Below are 19827 nucleotides of genomic sequence, written 5' to 3'. Positions count from 1 at the left end.
AAAAAAAAAAAAAAAAGTGAAAAGGGCTGGGGATGTAGTTCAGTAGTAGAGTGCTTGCCTAACATACATAGGTTCAATCCCTAGCACCACTGGAGGAGAAGAGCAAAGTAAGCAAATCAGCAAATTGCCTAAACCCAACATTTGAAAACCAAATCTGGCATTGTATAAAGAAAATGCATGCTTTGTATCAAGAGTATAAGTAATTCAACATTGGAATGGAGCAAAGTATATGATTATCTCAACAGATGAAATGCACAAAATAAAATTCAACATTCATTAGTGACATAAAAACAAATTTAGACGGGTGGTGGTGCACGCCTGTAATCCCAGCACTCAGGAGGCTGAGGCAGGGGGATCGCTGTGAGTTCGAGACCAGCCTGGGCTACACAGTGAGTTCCAGGCCATTCTCAACTACATAGTGAGACCCTGTCTCAAAAAACTGGGGAAAAGAAACTTAAACTAAAAAAAATATTTTTTTTTCTTAATCTACAGCAGCATCATACTTAATGTCAAAGACCTCCAGGGAGAGAAGACTTGGCAGATGATCAGGACAATTTATTCACACTGCCCTACTGACTTGAATACTTCATGAAGCACTTGTTCTACAACTGCACTTCCTATCTCAACCCAGTTATCATCACAGCACAAAGTGATCTCACCAGACCATCCATCAGCGCTTTACACAACCACATAATGGACAATGTGGCGGGTTGAATAATAAAGAACACAAGCACAAGTTTTCCCTCCCATTCTTCATGTGTGTGCTAGACTTTGGAAAATGGAAAGGTAGCCATGCACAAAGAGGCTTCCAGAGGCAAAAAGAACAGATTTGTCTGGAGAGACAGTAGTTTCTAATTAGGGACTTCAGAAACCAGAGAAAGAAATAACAGAGGCAGCTAAGATGTTTTACTTAGTTTACCATCAAAACCACCTGAATGATGGATACCTTATATCAAGTAGCCTCCCCAAAAAACAAATATGGAGAAACCACTTGGGCATAAGCTTATCTGAGGGGTGATCCCAATTAACAACAGCAGAGAAAAGGAGAAAAAGTCAATACGCGGTTGCATACAGAGACTCCATTCCCAGTGTGGATGTGCCAAAGGACTGTGTTGTTGGAGGAGAAAAGGCTAGGGTCTCTGCTCCTGTCACTGGATGAAGGCTGCTTCTAGGATTATTGCCTAACACTTCTGTTGTTGGACATTTTCTGGCCAAAAGATAGCCCTGGGGTTTAGCAGTTCCAGCCATTAAGGGTGTCCCAAGGCCCATGTGATCCTATCTCACTTGGCAGACAGATTTGCAGCTACCTTCTTGCATTGGTGTGAGCAGATGGGCTTCCTCCACTCTTGGTCACACTGGGTAATTAAGGCAGCTTTGAAATTCATTTACTTTTTGCAAACTTTCTTAGTCCTCAAAAGCAGGGCCAGTCATACTTCCGTGCTGTCCCATGTTTCTGCTGTTGCCCAGCGTCTATCATCCATCCTGTCTCCTGCATCCTAGTGCAGGTGTTGACCATCCCACCACCTACTGCCAAGCTGAGCTGCTTCCTCTTGCTGACAAATGAAAGCCTCAGATTAACTATAATCCATCCACTCATTCCTTCAGAAATACTTTGAATATTATCTTAATTTGGGTTCCCTCAAAGTTAGTCTGAGACAAGAGCTTAGAAGCAGATGGTTTATTTGGGAGGTGATTCCTCAGCAGCAGGTTTGAGAAGGAAGGAAAGGATCCAGGAAGAAAAGAAAACAATCGCATTGACCCAACACAAATCCTACCTGCCTCTGGGAAGTGTGAGGCATTTATCTCCTCCTGGCTAAGGGCTGCTGTGAAGTAGGTTCACTCTGCATAGGTTACAAATTTGTCTGAGTCTGGGGAGACAGAACAACACTCTATGCAAAGCAGATTTGCTTATAGCTAGACAGCAAGAGATGGCAGAGGCCTGGGAGATGTTGTCCCCTAGCACCCAGAGGCTCAGGAAGCCCCTGGGGCAGATGGTGTCTCAGCTGTGGATTTCCTATTTACACTGCTGATGGGGGACAATGGAAGGCATCCTGCCCGGGTTTTACACTCTGGGGACACTGAGTCACTAGGCAGAAGTACTGAAGAACATCCTGTTTCTAGATAAGGAAGGCTGGAAACATAGCCCAGGCTGTCCTGACCAGACCTGACTCCAGATGTTGCATCCCAGCACCTTCCAGTTATTTTCTAGAATGACAAATGACGAAGTGTTGTTCCACTGCAACCCAGAGAGGTCTACCCCAGCTTTTATGGGGAAGGGACACTCCCTTGAGGCTCTAGAGGAAGTCCTGATGTGAGCCCTGGAGTGGCCATACAAAGTTGTTCTGAGGCAGCACAGAGGTCTCCACCACAACTGGAGAGCTACAGTCACAGGTGGGATAAGGGATGCAGGCACCATGGGCCAGAGTGCCAGGAACTTGCATTTCAGCAGGGAAACAGAATGTACCCATAAGCAAGTCATCAAGTGTGAGAGGTACTATGAAGGAAAAGCATAGAGAACAACCGAAAATTTCTGGAAAGGCTATTATACATGAAGTGGCTGAACAGGTGATAGGTGAGCCGAGTCTTTAGGAATAAGAAGGATTCTACTAAGATCTGATGGAAAAGCTTTCCAAGCCATGAATCTCACCTAGAACCTGTAGAATGAAACAGTGACAATCAATGAAGAAGTGGTAAGTGAGCTAGGGAAAAGCTGGACTGGTACTATTCCATGAACAGGGATTTCAAGATGCTAGAAAATCTGTAAACTAAAACTTAGATGTAGCCTTGCAAGTGTTGGACTGGCAAGAATCTTCCAAAGAACCGGGGGAATCTGGGGAAGCCAACCTCCTACACTGTGTCTGCAAGAGAGTGAGTCAGAAGAATCACCAGGGACAGTTTAGACACATCTGTGCAGGATGTAATTTATTTATTCAGGTACTGGGGATTGAATTCAGGTGTTTGCACTTGCATGGCAGGTGGTGGAAAATCCCCAGCCCTGTGCAGGATGTTTTAAAAGAGTATATCCTGGCCAGGCACAGTGGCCATGCCATCCCAGCATTTAGGAGACTGAGGCAGAAGGATCTCCACTGGGATATATAGTGAGTTCAATGACAGCCTGGACTACATAGCAAGATCCTGTTAAAAAAAAAAAAAAAGCATATCCTTTACCATAGCCAGTTACACTGTCAAGAATAAATCTACCCACAGGTGTGCGTGGATCCTGAAGCATTATATAGCACCATAAAAGCAAATAACACCTGGGAAACTTTAGGGTTCATCCACAGGTGCCTACAGGGAGGGGTGGCTCAGGACACACACACACACACACACACACACACACACACGCTACAGTGTGTCCCTACATCCCATAGGGTTACCATCACTTCTAGAAAGCCCTGTCTAGAGCACAGCATGTAACCCCGCTGCGATTCTGAAACCCACCAAGGCCATGCCATCCCAGGGCTCTGCAGATGAAGAGGTACTCCCGCCATGCCCAACACACCCACGCCTCATTGCTCAGACGTGGTCACATGAGTGTACACCTTTTTGGCTGGTCATGTGGCACCCCAAGTAAGAGGGTGTCCTAGGAAAGGGCGCCAGCTTGGGGAACACGTGAGTAGCCCCCACCAGGCAGGTCCTTCTAGGACCAACGGAGCCAGAAGCTGGCAGCCTGGGCAGCTTCTAGGAAGCCATGAGAAAATGGGGTCAAGAGTGCGGGAGATTTATCACACTGCCCACTCTGTATGGCTTCATTTTTTGTAACATCGCCACTTGGGAATAAAACGAGAATTTAGATGTGTAAGGACCCAGGGATCCTCCATCAGTTAGTCAAGGCTATGAGGTAGGCCGGGCAAAAAAAACAGCTCCAAGAGTTTCAGGCTAATCAAATCCGAAGACCCCAAGCCTGTGATCCCGAACAGATCTGTGCCTGCGCAGCTGGGTTGCGACGTGTGTACTGCGCGTGCGCAGCCGGACGGCGATGCCCCGCCCAGTGGGTGACGCATGGGTGCGTGGGCGGGGCCCGGCTCGTAGGGTCGCGTACCTTGCAGAGCTTGGGTGGCGCTGGCCGCGGCGCGGGAGCAGGAGTACCCCCTGTGGGCCGCTGTGAGGGCCTAGGGTGCTGAGCAGGGTGAGTGAGTGCGGCCTGAGGAGGGGTCGGGAGGGCTGAAACGGGACCGTTATCCTCGGTGCCCGCGGGTCGCCTTCCACTCGGCTGCGACGGGCCTCCGTGGACGTCGGGCTCCACCTCCCGGCGTCCCTCCCATTCGCTCCTTCATTCGCGCACTCATTCATTCATTCAGCTGGCGCTGCTGACCCGCCCAGGAGGGGTGGGACTGCGGGCCGCCCTCCTGGAGCTCAGCCTGACAGGGAAAGCCTCTGCGCCCCTAGGGCTGACGACTGGGCCAATTCATTCTGGGCTGGGGTGGTGACAGAAGAGTACGAGGGGGTGGTGCTTCCGCCTGAGCTGACCCGGGCCGAGGTGGACGGAGTGGACCCGAGAGGATTCGTTCCTTGGAATGCTTTCGCAGCTGGAAGAATGGGCGCCAGGGACAGACGGGTCCAGAGAAAAGAAGTTTTATCTCCGGAAGCCATGGGATGGCAGTAGGGTTGGGGAGAAAGCTTGCATTACTGGGTGGGTCACGCTAGGCCCAGTGCCTTGCCCTGGGATCAGCCTCTGCAGACGACCACGGTAAGTCCCAGGTGTCCAGGCACCTGTGTCCCAAGATGTCCGTGCTGAGCCACACACCCTCGTGCTACAGGATGCAGGGCTCCTCTGGCCCAGATCTATCGGTGGCAGACTCTCAGACCTCTGTAAACAGCAGCTTTGGGGAGAGCTGGGTGCTGAATGCCTTATAGGGCTGTCCCTCCGTTCACTGTGTCACTGTGCCGAGGAGGAGCATTTTGGGAAGAGACAGAATGGTGTCACTATTAACAGTGTTTGCATTCTTGGAAAAGAAGCCATACTGTTCATTCCAGCAACCGTACTGTTACAAGCCCAGAACTGCTTATGTCCCTCTGTTCCTCCCCTGCAGTCAGGTGGCTGATAGGGTGTGTGTTGCTCTGCCTCCTGGAGCCTTGTGTGGAACCTGACAGGCAGGGAGCTGTTCTTGCAGGGATCCCTGGACATGCCTTCCCTCCCAGTCATCCCAAGAAAGAAGAGAACAGGTGGTGTTGACAGGGCTGATCCAGAATGGGTTTTTGCCAAGAAAAGTCTTTAACATCTTTCAGGAGAAGGAGTGTAGGTTTTCTAATGTGCTTTAATTTTGGACACATTTTTGGTATATGTGGTAGTCATTTGTCATTACTGCCCTTTCCTACACTTTAACTGAAAACCTGAAAGAAACTGGCCAGCACAGTGGGCAGCACCAGTCAGAATGAGCTGGAGCATGTGTCTCTGACAGCCCCTGCATCCCAGCTCTTAGAAAGCTAGTAAGTTCAGGCCAGGAGCATGCAGCTTTCCTCTTACTCTTGCCCCACCTGACAAGGTGGCCCTGGCCAGAGCCAAAACTCTGTTTGCAAACCCACACTCACTTCCTGCCTGGCCTCTTGCCTACAGCCTCACTCCTCGCTGCAGTAAAGAACACTGCACCTGAGTTATTTTCACCAAGTCTCGGGAGGGTCTGATCCTCACTGAGTGCCCCCAGGGCCCACAGAAGTGTGACTTGGCCTCCTTCAGGTATCTTGACTGTGAGGAATCCCTTTACTCTGGAGTGAAATTGGTGTGCCCATTGGGCCTTGGTGAGAGCCTGACTGTTTTTGTCTGCACTTCCTCATTCTGAGTGTTCTGTGGACTGTTGTCGACCAGCCCTTGACGTTGTATAACTCCAGGAATAATACAAGTTCCTGTGGGTGTTGTCTAAACTGTCATGTATTTCTAGGGAATATGAAGGGACAGAGCACCATCATTTTAGAGGCAGAAGTCGAGGATTCATCCGCCCTGCCACATGCCACTGCACAGTTCCAGATGCATCCATTCCAGGCACTCCAGGGCCTGAATGTCCTGAACACCAGGCAATGACCGACCTGTGGGTTCCTGATAGGAGACAGCACATCTGGGATTTTTAGTGGGTAGAGATATTTAACAGAGAGCCAGTCTTGCCTGAGAGCTGGTAGACACCGCCAGTCTGCTCCTGTGGCACACAGTACTTAGCCTGGCACGGGCAGGATGAAACTTGTTTGTGCAGCAGATTTTATAATGCACTCTCATGGCTATAAGGTGTCAGTATTGCTTTGTGTCCTCACCATCCCTGGAGTTAACTGCTTCAGAACTTTCTCTGTAAATATCAGGTCCACCTTTTTTTTTTAAATTTTTTTTCTCATTGAGTTTATTGGTACATTTTAGGTATACAGTGCAGTTACATTCATCATTGGGATCTTGTACCTTTACATGAAAGGTCTTGGTCCTCGTTTTTCCCCCTTGTCCCTGCTCTCCCTTCACCCCCTCCTAGGTCCACTTTTAATGAGCATATTTGAAGGTTGGGTCATTGTAACCTGGGAGGGGTGGCTTGAGAGAGAGAGGCAGCTGTAGATACAGCTGATAACAGCTGCCTCAGGATGAGCATTTGCTGCACTGTGTGTCTCTCTTGATCTCAGCTAACATTGCTTAGTACAGACATTCCCGGACACTGCCTTCCAGCCTGACATCTCCCACAAGGATCAGTCCCACGCTGACTGATGTCCTGTTGTTGTGTCATGCTCGACATGGAGGAGCCCTGCTCACTGTGCCTCCTGCCAACAGCCCCTCCCCAGTGGCCATCACCCAGGTGCTGGAGCACCAGCAGTGCCTCTTCCTGTTCTGCTGGGCGGGTGGCTGCGCTCTGGGTAGGCAAGTGCAATCTCCCATGTAGATACTGGATTTCCAGGATTGAGGGGGCTGCCCCTTCCCCCAGAGAGGTACCTTCTAACCCGGGGAAAGAGGTCCCCACACACAGCCGCACAGGTCATTTACCAAGGAGGTGGTGCCTGTAGAACACCACCATCCTAAGGGAGGGGCTTAGGTTGGCCGGAGCTTGCAGGAGTGTGAAGAAGGGACCAAAGAGCAGGGTGGTAAAAACAAACAAACAAAAAGCCTTAAAAATCACTTAAGGTGAGAACCCTGCTAAGGCAGAGGCTGTTATCTTCATTGAGGTGAGAGTGACTAGGACGTTAAGAGTTTGAATTTGAGGGATCTGCATCCCATCCCCACTGCCTTTGTCCTCTATCCATAGAAGTCATCTGGGTTCCCTGCCTGGCTTCATCCGTGAAGGATCTGTTGTGATAAAATATACTTAACATAAAATTTGTTGTCTCAGCCACTCCCAAGTGTGCAGTTATTGGTGCAGTACATACAGTTGCTGTGCAGACATCACTGCCATGCACACCAGAGCACTTCCCAGCTGGAGACCATACACAGTCCTTCTGCCCTGTCCTCCTCAGCCCTTGCACCTCTGCTCCAGGTGGTCTTGTTTGTTGGTCCATTTGAGGCTGGCTCATTTCATGGAAAAGAATACCTTCCAGGTCCGTTGTGTTGTAGCCTATGTCACAGTTTCCTTTCTTTTCATTTTTATTTTACTTTTTTGACCCCAGGGCCTTAAATATGCTAAGTTCCAACTCTACCACTGAACTCTGTCCCCAACCCCTTTCTCTTTAAGACCAGATAGTGTTCCATTGTAGGAATAGACCGTGCTTTCTTATCCAGTCACATGTCTTCAGACATCGGTATTGCTGCTACCTCTAGGGTTTTGTGAACAATGCTTCAGTGAATGGGGAATGCAAGCACATAGCTTTAGAAATGCTATTTCACTTCCTTTGGATATACTGCATACCCACAGGATTGCAGTGATACGTAGCCATTCTGGTTTTGGGGGGGTGGGGAGGGGGGAAGCTGCAGTTTTTCATAGTGGCTGCACTTTTACAAGTAGACTTTTCCTGTGTGCTCACCCACATGTGTTATATTCTGGATGGTGGTGGTGTTGCTTTTGGTAGTAGCCATGCTAATGGGTGTGAGTGAATCACATTATGGTTTTGCACTTCTCTAGTGAGTAGTGATGTTGAAGCATCCTTTCTTATGCTTCTTGGCCATCTGCACATCTTTGGAGAAATTTATTTCCCCTTTCGTTGTGTGGAGTCCTGAGACCCAAGAACCCAAGAACTCATGCATTTGCCAGTTTTTTTATCAGGTTGTGTTTTGGTATTGTTCAGTTTGAATTCTTTATGAATATTTATTCCTTACCAGTGCAGATACATAGTTTGAAAATATTTTCTCCCATTTTGTAAGTTGCCTTTTGATTTTGTTGGTTGTTTCCTTTGTGCAGCAAAAGCTTTTTGATTCCGCTGGTGCATTTTTGCTTTCATTACCTGTGTTTTGGTGTCCTATCAAAGAAATCCTTGCCAGTTTATCAGCTATGGTCTGTTCTACAAGCGTGGACAGATTACCCAGTGTTACAACCCTCAACTCCTACCACTGCTTCCAGGATCATGTGCAGGATTAAACGAAGCCTCTGACTCAGGAGAGAAATGCAGCCCAGTTTCCAGTTGAACATTTTATTCCTGGGCCTGGTGACTTTGGATGCACACTGAACCTCTCAGCCTAACATAATTTTCTTGCGTTTCCTCCAGCAGCTGCGGCACAGTTCTGGGCACACTAAGAAATGAGAAAAATACCCAGTCATGGGGCTCTGCGGATGACGAAAGCGGTGTACCCCCTGGGGCTGTGCGTGGGCCTGTTCATCTACGTGGCCTATATCAAGTGGCACCGGGTCTCCACCCCCCAGGCCCTCTCCTCCATCACTGGACCAGCCCACACCTCCGTGGGGTCAGCTGCTCGTGCTCATGAAGTCTTCTACGGAATCATGTTTGATGCCGGGAGCACTGGTACTCGTGTGCACGTCTTCCAGTTTGCCCAGCTACCTGGAGGTACCCTGTCCTGACCACAAGCCCCTCTGTTTCCACACATCAGGTCTGCCCTCTCCCTTCTCACAGGACCCATACGGTACTTTACTGCAAAAGACAGTGTGGGCTGAGCCCTGCCTGGACTCCCCTGGCAGCTGATCAACGTGCAGCTGTCAAGGGCTAGGATGTGGCTTAACAGGGGGAGCACTTGGTTCAAGGTCCCAGTTTTGAGGTCTAGAGACAAAAAATAGAGAAAGAAAAACGTAGATAGAGCCGCTGTGGAGAGATGCTGAGTCAGTATTGGTATCCACACTCCTGCAGTCTCCAGGAGCCCAGATTATGTTAGAATCTGCCACGGAGAGCACCTGAGACCCTTGAGGACATTGTTGCCCTTTCCCCTCCCCATGATCACTGGGAGGGTAGATGACTGTGACTGTGACAGAGGCCAAGGATCATGTTGGGAGTTTAAGACAGGAAGTAACAGGAATCACGTGAGGAACTGGCACTGTGGGTCCAGACAGCCAGGGATGATGGTCGAGAGGGACCTCAGCAGAAGGACGTAAGCTGTGCTTCCCAGGTAGGCCGAGGCAGGCAGGCACAGGCTTCCCCTGTACAGAGCCTTCAGTAGCCACCTCTACTGTCTCTCCCAGTGTTTTGCCCTCCACAATGTCCCTGGCCTGGCCATGTCCCTGTGCAGTGAGACCAGCACCCCTGGGTACTTCCTCTCCAGGGTTTGGGCTGTGCATAGATATCATGCCAGTCCCAACCAGACACTTCAGAGCACCTCTCTCTAAAGCTATTGTAGCATGTTTTGTTTACTTTTAATTTTGTTGTATATTTTTATGCTTGACCAGAACTTTGCTTTAAAAAAAAAAATCAAGAGTTTATTTAGGATAATGTACCTTCAAAAATCTGCATCTCTTGCTAGGCGTGGTGGTGCCTGCCTATAATCACAGTACCTGGGGGGCTGAGGCAGGAGGATTGGTGAGAGTTCAAGGCCTGGACTACATAGTGAGTTCAAGGCCAGTCTGAACTGCATAGTGAGATCCTGTCTCAAAAAATAAATCAATAAGCTGGGCATGGTGGCGCATGCCTGTAATCCCAGCACTCAGGAGGCTAAGGCAGGAGGATCGCTATGAGTTCGAGATCAGCCTGGGCTACATAGTGAGTTCCAGGTCAGTCTCAACTACATAGTGAGACCCTGTCTCAACCCCCCCCCCAATCAATAAATCAATAAAAGCTGATTTCTGGGGTGGGTGGCAGAGCACCAAGGACCAAATGTAGAGCCTCACACTGAGCCACACCCTATATGTTAAAGCAAAGTTCTGGCCCACACGAGGGATCGCTAATCTTGTTCAGCTAAACTAAGGAACAACCCCCCCCAATCAATAAATCAATAAAAGCTGATTTCTGGGGTGGGTGGCAGAGCACCAAGGACCAAATGTAGAGCCTCACACTGAGCCACACCCTATATGTTAAAGCAAAGTTCTGGCCCACACGAGGGATCGCTAATCTTGTTCAGCTAAACTAAGGAGGCAAATGTAGGCAAGAAGGGCTAAAGGGTCATTCTGGGATTGGTCCGTGTAGTCAGGCAGCAGCCTTTAAAAAGTCTGGCTCCGTGGACATGGTGACACATGCCTGTAATCCTAGCACTTGGAAAGATGAGGCAGGAGGAACACAAGTTTAAGTCCTACCTAGGAAACTTAGCAAGACCCTGTCTTTAAAAATTGAAAAGAGCTAAAGACATAGCTCAGTGGAAAGGCCCTGGTACCAAAAGAAGTCTGGCTAGTCGCAGTTATATATATTCACATGTTTATGTCTGTTTTGCTAGATGAACTGTCTTAGTTACTTTTGCTGCTGCTGAGACAAAATACTTGACATGCAGAGTTAAAGGAGGAAAAGTCTATTTGTCTTAATAGTTTATAGAGGTTTCAATCTATAATCTGCTGGTTCCAAGACAGGGTGGCATGGCAGAGAGGCATCATAGAGCAGAAGATAGCAGCAGCAATATGCAGTAAGTAACAAGCAATAATAGCAGTTTCTATTGCTTTTATTCCCCTAAGAGCAGGTAGCGCTCACACCCAGAGCTATGCCAAGCAAATCAATGGCGTGATTCAGTAATCACACACCCTTAACCCAGAATCACACTCTAGGTCCAGCCACCTCTGAAAAATTCCCACCTCTGACTGCATAAGGCTTTGGGGGGGGGCACATGGATACAAGCCATAACATGAACCTTTAAAAAAGTGTTTTCTTTTCCCTTAGAGACTCCTACCTTGACCCATGAGACTTTCAGAGCACTGAAGCCAGGGCTTTCTGCTTATGCAGATGATGTCGATAAGGTAAAAGCCTCTGCTTGACCCTCTTCACCCTGTCTGTGTAATTGGTTAAAGTCAGCTCCTTCCATGTGGGTGTGGCAGGCAGAAGAAAGCGTCCCTGTTGTGCTGCCTGGGGTGTAGGGCCCTTGAGCACCGTTGGGGTGGGGGTGAGCAGATCTGTTCCAGCCTCCTGTGCACCCCCGTGCAGGCCCACTAGAGGCTCATTGCAGCTCAGAAGTACAAGTACTGCAAACCTACAATGTATGTTCCTTGGAAATTTAGTTAATGTTTTCACACTAATCTTACAGGTTTTGCATAATACTTTTTTTTTTTTTTTTAATGTGCTGGGAATTGAACCTGAGGGTTCCCTGCGTGCTGGGCAAGTGCTTTACTGCTGAACTACACTCTTAGCCCTGTAGTATATTTTTAACTTTAGATTTTTTGCTGTGGGTACTTTGAAGATAATAAACACTCACTAAAACCTAAGTAAAGTTAAAAGGCATTATATTCTGGGGTTTAGGAGTGCATCTCAAGGGTAGAGTTCATGCTTTGTGGAGAAGGCAAAGGGTTCCATCCCCAGCACTGCAGAACCACTGTTCAGAACCCATACTCCCCTGAGCCATCTCTACCCCGTCCTGGCACTGACACCAGCCCTGTCCAGCCCCAGGGTCTTCAGTGCCTGGCAGTGATGTGGTTCCTCAGCATAGTTGCTCATGGGATGGAGTTCAGTAGGGAATCTAGACTGTGCTGGTTGCAACAGCCTCATGTCATCAGGGAGTCCAGATCTGTCTGAGGCTGCCTGGTGGGGCCTGGTGATGGCAGGGCAGTGTCACCCAAGAAGGCACGAAAGCTGCCGTAAAGGGGGCTCAGCCTTGTGGCCCTGACCTTCCCTCACCCTGCTGCATTCTGTCCCCACGGTGCCATGTTCACCTGGTCCCTCTGCCTCACACACTGTCCCTGTCCTCTCCTAATTTTAAATATAACAGGAAAATTATAAGATCAGGGTAGCATTGTGACCCCGGATGCTGGGTGTGACAGGTCCTGCTTTGCTGTCACACATCCACAGAGCGCTCAGGGAATCCAGGAACTGCTGGATGTTGCTAAGAAGGAGATTCCATTTGACTTCTGGAAGGCCACGCCGCTCGTCCTCAAGGCCACTGCTGGCTTGCGCCTGTTACCTGGGGAAAAGGCTCAGAAGCTGCTGCAGAAGGTGGGCTCAGCATGGAGGGGGCTCCTGCATGGTGGGCACTGCCCCTAAGGGGTGTCAGGCAGGCAGAATGACAGGTGCCACCACGCGCTCAGTGTCACCTCCGGGCATCATCTCCCTGACGTTTAAGGCTATGCGTGTTTTCCTGAGGGAGTCTATGTTACAGAAGAAAAACAACTTTATTTAAAAGTGCACTGTGCATTTGAAGGGCACCCTCCCCTAGGACTCGATGTGGATGAGGGCTGTGGACACTAAGCTTCTCTGTTCTCAGTGGGACAAGAGTCCTGCTTCTGTCAGACATTCAGATGTGGCTTCCCAAGGCCGAATGGTACATGCCTGTAATCCCAACATTCAGGAGGCTGAGACAGGATTGCCCCAAGTTTGAAACCAGCCTCAGCTACATAGTGAGTTCATGGCCAGCCTGAACTACATAGTGAGACTCTGTCTAGAAAAAAAACCCTGTGGTTACCCAAGAGGCCCCTTGGCCTTGTCTCCCAACCTGTGCTCCTCTGTCCCTGCGTCCCTCCTGTCCTGTTCTCCTATGAAAGGACAGCACGTGCTTGTCCATCAGGGTCCCCCACTGAGGCATGGGACATGGGGTGGGGCAAAGGAACTGAAGTTTCTTAGTGCTGGGACAAACTGACCATGTCCCTGGAGGGCACCCACCAGATCCCCAGGCTCAGCTCTGCTGTGGAGCTTCTCACACTTCATCTCACATCGAAAAGCTGGGCAGAACTTTGGGAGCGAGTGCACCCCACTTCCACAGCCCACAGACTCCCCACAGCAGGCCAGGAGGGTCTCCAGGGTGGCATGTTCCTGAGCTGGCCCTCAACACAGCTGAAGAAGCTCCTTGTTGAGGCCTGGATAGCTTAAGTTGAGAGTGAGCATTGCCTCTGGGGACAGGTGGTCTCTTGCTGTTCTGTTGCCTGGAAACTGCTGGCCTCCCTTTCCAGAAGGTGAAGACATTTCTCTGCATGCAGGTGAAGGAGGTGTTTAAGGCGTCACCTTTCCTGGTAGGGGACGACTGTGTTTCCATCATGAACGGAACTGATGAAGGTAGAGTGGCTGGAAGCACCCCCACATGTGGCCCTGGAGACGCCCCATGCACTGCTGCTGCTGCCGCTGCCGCCACCACCACTTAGAATTGGTGCACAGGGCTTCCTCTTTGGTTGAAGATGGGTGATTGAGCTTGCAGTCTGTTCACAGCACAAGTGTCCCAGAGGGCCTTTTCAGCACCAGCATTAGAGACAGATTCTCATCTGGGCTAACTCCAGACACAACACAGATGAAGTCTCTGAAAACACTGAATTTGAAGAGCCTATAGAGAGAACCCCAATTGCTGCTGCATTTAGAGCATTGCAGCTGCATTGCTGATTCTAAGACTGGCCCATGCTTTTAATTGTAACTCTAAGAGTGAGTTTGTAAAGCCAGGTGCAATGGTACATGCCTGTAACCACAGCGCTTGGGAGGCTGAGGCAGGAGGATTACCGTAAGTTCGAGGCCACCCTGGGCTACATAGTGAGTTCAAGGCCAGCCTGAATTACAGAGTGAGACTGTCTCAAAAACAAAAAGAGTTTGTATGGGGCAGGGAGAGCATAGGTTCTCTTCCAGAAGAGGAATCTGGTATGCAGAACTGCAGGGAGACATGGCCTTTAGTAAAGTGTTCAGGTTTTAGTGTGATATTAGAATAGTCTACCAGAAGCTGCTGGACTGTTTCCTGCCCAGCACTTCTCTGGGTGGTGTGGAGTCTGGGAGTGGTGGTGAGAGGCCCGAAGAGAGAGACACATGTCCTGGGAGCTGCGTGGATAGTTCTGGGTGACGATGACCCTCCTGTGCCACTCTCTTGCAGGTGTGTCTGCGTGGATCACTGTCAACTTCCTGACAGGTACGTGTCACTTAACCCCAAAGGTAACACCCTGCCGTGTGTCCATAACCCTCAGGGTTCACAGGCCAGAGGAAAGCATGGGGACAGCGGGCTCAGTGGCAGTCACAAGCTCACAGGGGTTCATGGAGGACTCCCCCCACCTGGGCTGCTTCACTCCCTCTTGTGCCTGAAGACACTGAGCTCTATAGATACCCAGTGTAAATGCCTGCCACTTGCCCACTACAGAAATATCTGTCCTGGAAAACTGGCCAAGAGGAGCTCTTTTTCAAATACTGTTGTCTGCATGCATCCCTTTACTGGAATTAGGGAAAGGCTGTGTTTGACGTAGTATATGAGTGGGTTCTTGGCAGGATATGTCCTTTAGGGGATGGAGAGAGATCCTAGGGGATAGGCAAGGAACCCCTACCTCAGTGCTTCTGGGAAGATGGAGATGAAGACAAGAAGGCGGCAACTCATGGGGCTGAGGCTACAGCCTCCTCCTCAGCGGGCAGGACCAGTCCAACATCTCAGACAGTCAGTATCATTCTGCCCTCATTAAAGCCATGGCTGATGCCACCTGATCTTCCCACAGACACTGGGCACCTTTCCGTGAACATGTGTAAACAGTGGAGCTGGTTCTCTTGTTTTTCTGTCCATTGAAGTCAGCTTTTCGCCTCCCTCTGCCTTCCTGTCCTCCTTCCTCACTACCAGTGTTGTCTTCCCACTGTCCAGGCAGCTTGCGAGGCCCAGGTAGGAGCAGCGTGGGCATGCTGGATCTGGGCGGCGGATCTACTCAGATCACCTTCCTTCCACGGGCTGAGGTAACTGGCCCTGGCAGCCCCTGGGCAGTGGACGGAGGGTGATGGCGCTTACAGGTAGCTCCTGCCTGGAAAACAAACCATAACAGAAATCTGATCTGTAGTGGGACCATAAGCCAGGTAATAACCAGATGCCCCTGCACCCTGCAAAGTGCCAGGGAGTCCTCACTGTCCTGGATGCAGGTCCCAGAGGAGAGGAAACACTCCCTCCTTGCTGCCCTTGTTTCTTGTCATCTCTGGGGCAGAGCTTGGTGACCCTGGCTGAACCCCAGTCAGGGTGGGTATGGTGCTGTTGGCAAGGGAATGCTATGGGTGCTTTATCTTCCCTGGCTTGCTCTCCATTCTTCCAGAGCATGGAATTTAAAGAAAAGCTCTGTACTTGTCTCTGTCTGAATGTCCCAAGGAGGTGGGGATTCTGACATCAGGACATTAATCTGGTGTCTCCGTAGGGCACCCTCGAGGCCTCCCCCCCTGGCCACCTGACGTCACTGCAGATGTTTAACAGGACCTACAGGCTGTATTCCCACAGGTTGGTTTCCAGGGTCAGGGAGGTCACAGCCCCTTGACAAGCCTGCTTCTGCCTCCTTCAGTACCCTATACATGGGCCTAGACAGATCCTGGAAGCCCTCCCCCTCACTCTGTTACTTTTTGGAGAAGGCTTGGGTGAAATGCAGGAGCTCAGGGTGTGCAGTTTCTGAGCCACGTGCCTGCCATGTGTCATCTTCAGTCTGTTCCTTTTGTGCCCCATGAAAACTGGGGTCCTGGCAGTGTCATAGCTCCTGCGTGAGCTGTTCAGTGAAGTCCCATGTGCTTCAGAGACTCCTCATAAGAGCAGGAAAGGGCTGGGGATTTAGCTCAGTAGTTCTGGCGCCTGCCTTGCAAGCACAAGGACTCAAGTTCAAAAAAAAAAAGAGCAGGAAAGCTGTAGCATCCTCCCAGGGTGGCACCACTTTATATAGCAAATGGAGGCCCAGCCATCCCCATGCCTCACCTGGGTGGGCATTGTCTCCACAGCTACCTGGGGCTGGGACTGATGTCAGCGCGGCTGGCGATCCTGGGTGGCGTGGAGGGGAGACCCGGTGAGTAGAATATGCTGCTTAGGGCTCTGCCTGCCCTCAGTGAGAGGGAGGAACCGCCTGCCTTCTGTCCCTACTCGCCATGATGTGGGACTGACCCAGGAGGGACAGAGGAGGCTGTTTTACCTCCATATGAGGTGTGATGAAAATACGGTTAACATTTTAATTAATTTTTTTTTAGACAGGATCTCACTATGTAGTTCAGGTCGGTCTTGAACTCATGTGTAGTTCAGGCTGGCTTTGAGTTTGTGCACTCCTCCTGTTTCAGCCTCTCGAGTGTTGGGACTATAGGCACCCACAACCACACCTGGCAACATTTAAATTTTAAGTAAGTGTTACAGTAAAGGCACAGGCTGCTGATCCCCTTCAGAATACTCCCCTCCCTATGAACACACTTGTCCTGTTGTTCTTGCCACTTCCCGGAGAAGTTCTGGAGAATTCTTTCCCAGGTGTCTTTATGAGGTATGATAAAAAAATACTTTGCTGATTCCAAATGCTGTGCAGCAGAAATTCAGGCTTATAAAAGCATCCACCTTATTCACTGGGTCTGGCATCATGTAACTTCTGGCTCTTCCCAAAATCAAAATGATCACAAAAGCTAAACATTTTGAATTGATTCAGGATGACTAAGTAGCCAGGATGGGGCAACTGAAGATACTCAAGAAAGAAGACTCCAGAACTGCTGCAGAAAGTGGCAAGGACAATAGAATGAATGTGTTCAAAGCTAGAGGGAAAAATTAAAGAGGGTTAGTGGCATTGTGTCTTTATTGTAATAAAATTTTTAAATGTATACATTTACCATACTTTTCAATCATACCCTGTACATTCTGAATTTTTAGAAAAAGACACTGTTAAAAAAAAAACTGCTGGGGATTTAGCTCAGAGGTTCTGGCACCTGGCTCGCAAGCGCAAGGTCCCGAGTTTGATCCCAGTACCGCAAAAGGAAAAGAATAAATAAATAAATAAATAAATAAAGTAACTTCTGAAAGAGACTTTAAAGGAACCCAAGTAACTGTGCAGTCATCCCCTACCTTGGGAGCCACCTTGCATGATATTCAGCTGCCTGTCACTGAAAGAATCCCTGAGGCATCAGCTTACAAGGAGGAAAGGCTTGTTTCAGTGCCCAACTCTGGAATTTTCTACCTATGGCCTGTTGGCCCTGCTGCTTAGGGACTGTGGCCAGGCAGTACATGACATGTGGCAGCTGGCAAGCATTGAGAGGCAGGGGCCAGAGTCATGCTGTCCCCTCTGATGGCACATGCCCAGTGACCTACCTAACTTCCTCCCAGTAGGCCTTCCCAATTCTACTGCAGGCTGGGAACCAAACTTTACATAGGCCTTAAGTTAGCTTAAGTTAACCATAGCAACCTGAAGAGAACTTGGTCCTTCTGCAGCAGGAGGTTTGTGAGGTGGTGACCTGGAGGCTGTTGCTGTACAGAGGAGCCTGTGACAGCCCCCTTCTGTCCTTGTCTGCTCTGTGAAAGGTCATACAGCAGGCTTGGCTGCTTCTGGGCATGAGATTTGGGGAGCTGTGAGGGCCCTGGAAGGCAGCCTCACACCAGACCCTTGGTGCCCTGCACTGAGCCAAGGCCTTATGTCCACACCTGGCATGGGCTGGCTTTTCTGTGGGCGCTGACAAGTCTGGACAGTGTGTGAGACACCCAGAGCCCAGCAAGTCCCCAGCTGCCTCTGCCCTCTGACCCCTCTAGGGTTGGCATCCTGCTGATATGGGAACATTCACCTGGCACATGTTTAGCTCCTTCAAGTTCCTGATAGCTTCTCTCAACAAGAAGCAGGACATGTCAGCCCTTGCCCCAGGGGCAGGAGGGAGGAGGAGGCACCTGTGTCTCCATGCCACTTGGTGCCCCAGCCTGACCTCCACCCACTTCCTGCTCACTGTAGACCTGGCCAGAGGGATCAAGAGCAACGCTGCAGGGCTTCCATGAGTAGTGTGCAGAGCCAGCTTCCTGTTCTGGCTGTGGCCCCCACTTTGGCGCTCTGAGCAACACAGTTTGTAGTATGGTGGCATCTGGTGGCACTTGACTGGCCCTGTCACCAGTCCGCTGGTCACTCGCCACTGTGAAGCTGGGTAACAATGCCTCCACAGGGTTACCCCTAGGGACATAAGCCATGAACAGTCTCATGGCAGTGTTTCCAGGCAGAGGAGGCTACACTACTCCAGGCCCAGGGTAGGTTCTTCCCTGGGCCTGGACTGTCCCCAGAATCAGATCCCTCTGTCACCATCAGGGAATGTGTTTCCTCGTGCCCAGCACCTTTGTTCTCCACCACAGCCGCTCTCAGCTCTAGGGAAGTCCCTGGCTAACAGTGGCATTGGTTTTCCTTTCTCCCTCCCTTCCTTCTTTCATCCTTGTCTCTCTTTCAGCCAAGGACGGGAAGGAGTTGGTCAGCCCTTGTCTGTCTCCTGGGTTCAGAGGCCAGTGGGAACATGCGGAAATAATGTACCAGATCTCAGGACAGAAGGCAGGTGTGTATGTCACTGCCCATCTGTGGCCCACAAGGGTCAGCACAGCATCCCACCACCCCCTGTGCCTTTCCATGCACTTATCAGGCAGTGACAGCACGCATAACCTACACTTGCTGGTCAGAGCCCTGGGCTGGAGCTGCTGCCTGCCACTTCCCCTCCACAGGCCATGGGCTCCTGTGGGATGGCCCTGATAACCTGGCACTGTAGGGCCTACAGCCATAGCCTAGCTGCAATGGGAGGCCAGGCTCACGCAGGAAGGGTGCCACTGTTCCCAGCACAGCTGCTGCCCAGCCCTCTGCCTAACCCTGCTGGACCATGTGACCCTCTGGGTTTCCTCCCCAGGAGGATCAAGGTGTGGTGCCCAGGCTGGATACACAGCACAAGGCATGTCCACCTCCAGGAACCAGGTGGCTCCCTCTGACCAAGGGCCTTGGCAAGACAGCAGGGAGTATGACAGCGACACGTGAGAAAGTATAGGGAGGGCACTGAGGGGCTAAGGTGTCACCCTGGAAGAGGGAGCCCATGGGTAATGGCTGTGGCCAGGCATTGAGGAGCAGAGCCAGATAGCTGCCCAGGGGTTCCTCAAGTCCAGAGAAGCCCATGCCAGGCCTTGTGGCAGTAGCAGGCGGCACTGGGGTCCAGGTGGGTGTGTCACTGGCCTGAGCAGCCCTGGGAAGAACCAGAATGTCTGACCGACTGAACAAGGCTGGGCAGAGCCTCCTGTGTTCACAGCAATCGCGTGGTCCTTGCATCCTGTTAACCTCTGGGCCCGTGCCCAGTCTCCAGCCACATGGTGGCTCTGTTTTCTTGTCTGTGACCCAGGAAGAAGCAGGGCTGCTGCTGGGGTGGCAGCTGACATCCACATCAGCCTGGTCTGCCCCAGACACCATGCTGGGCTTCTCCCCCTGCCAACTGCTTGCAGGCACCCTGGCTCTGGAAGCCCCGTGAGCAGTGGGTCTATGGCGCTGGTCCGCCTGTGTTCATGCACGTGCTCCCTCCTGCAGGCCTCCTCCACGAGCTGTGTGCCAGCAGGGTATCTGAAGTCCTCCGAAACAAGGTGCACAGGGCCGAAGAGGCAGGGCACGTGGACTTCTACGCTTTCTCCTACTACTACGACCTGGCAGCCAGTGTGGGTCTCATAGGTGAGGGTGACCGGCGGGACCCGAACCAAGCCTGTGGCAGGGGGGG

The 19827-nt window shown here is 50.7% G+C and overlaps 1 protein-coding gene across 3 annotated transcripts in view; it reads left to right on the top strand.

Moving 5' to 3' along the window:
- The first annotated feature begins 4048 nt into the window (after positions 1–4048).
- Positions 4049–19827, top strand: part of Entpd6 (ectonucleoside triphosphate diphosphohydrolase 6) — a 19666-nt gene continuing 3887 nt past the window's right edge. For 2 of the 3 annotated variants that reach the window (XM_010625614.3, XM_010625612.3), the window contains exons 1-11: positions 4049–4129; positions 8599–8895; positions 11137–11213; positions 12256–12399; positions 13377–13452; positions 14246–14281; positions 14993–15081; positions 15528–15607; positions 16093–16157; positions 18538–18639; positions 19644–19781. In XM_010625614.3, coding sequence (XP_010623916.1) covers positions 8631–8895; positions 11137–11213; positions 12256–12399; positions 13377–13452; positions 14246–14281; positions 14993–15081; positions 15528–15607; positions 16093–16157; positions 18538–18639; positions 19644–19781 — 1072 coding nt within the window. In that variant the 5' untranslated portion in view covers positions 4049–4129; positions 8599–8630. The remainder of the gene's footprint in view (positions 4130–8598; positions 8896–11136; positions 11214–12255; positions 12400–13376; positions 13453–14245; positions 14282–14992; positions 15082–15527; positions 15608–16092; positions 16158–18537; positions 18640–19643; positions 19782–19827) is intronic. The other variant, XM_010625613.3, reaches the window with a different exon arrangement.

This window comes from Fukomys damarensis, unplaced genomic scaffold (genome assembly GCF_012274545.1).
Source record: "Fukomys damarensis isolate Sample0158 unplaced genomic scaffold, DMR_v1.0_HiC HiC_scaffold_7, whole genome shotgun sequence".
Lineage (NCBI taxonomy): Eukaryota > Metazoa > Chordata > Mammalia > Rodentia > Bathyergidae > Fukomys > Fukomys damarensis.
This window is presented reverse-complemented; position numbering and strand designations above follow the sequence as displayed.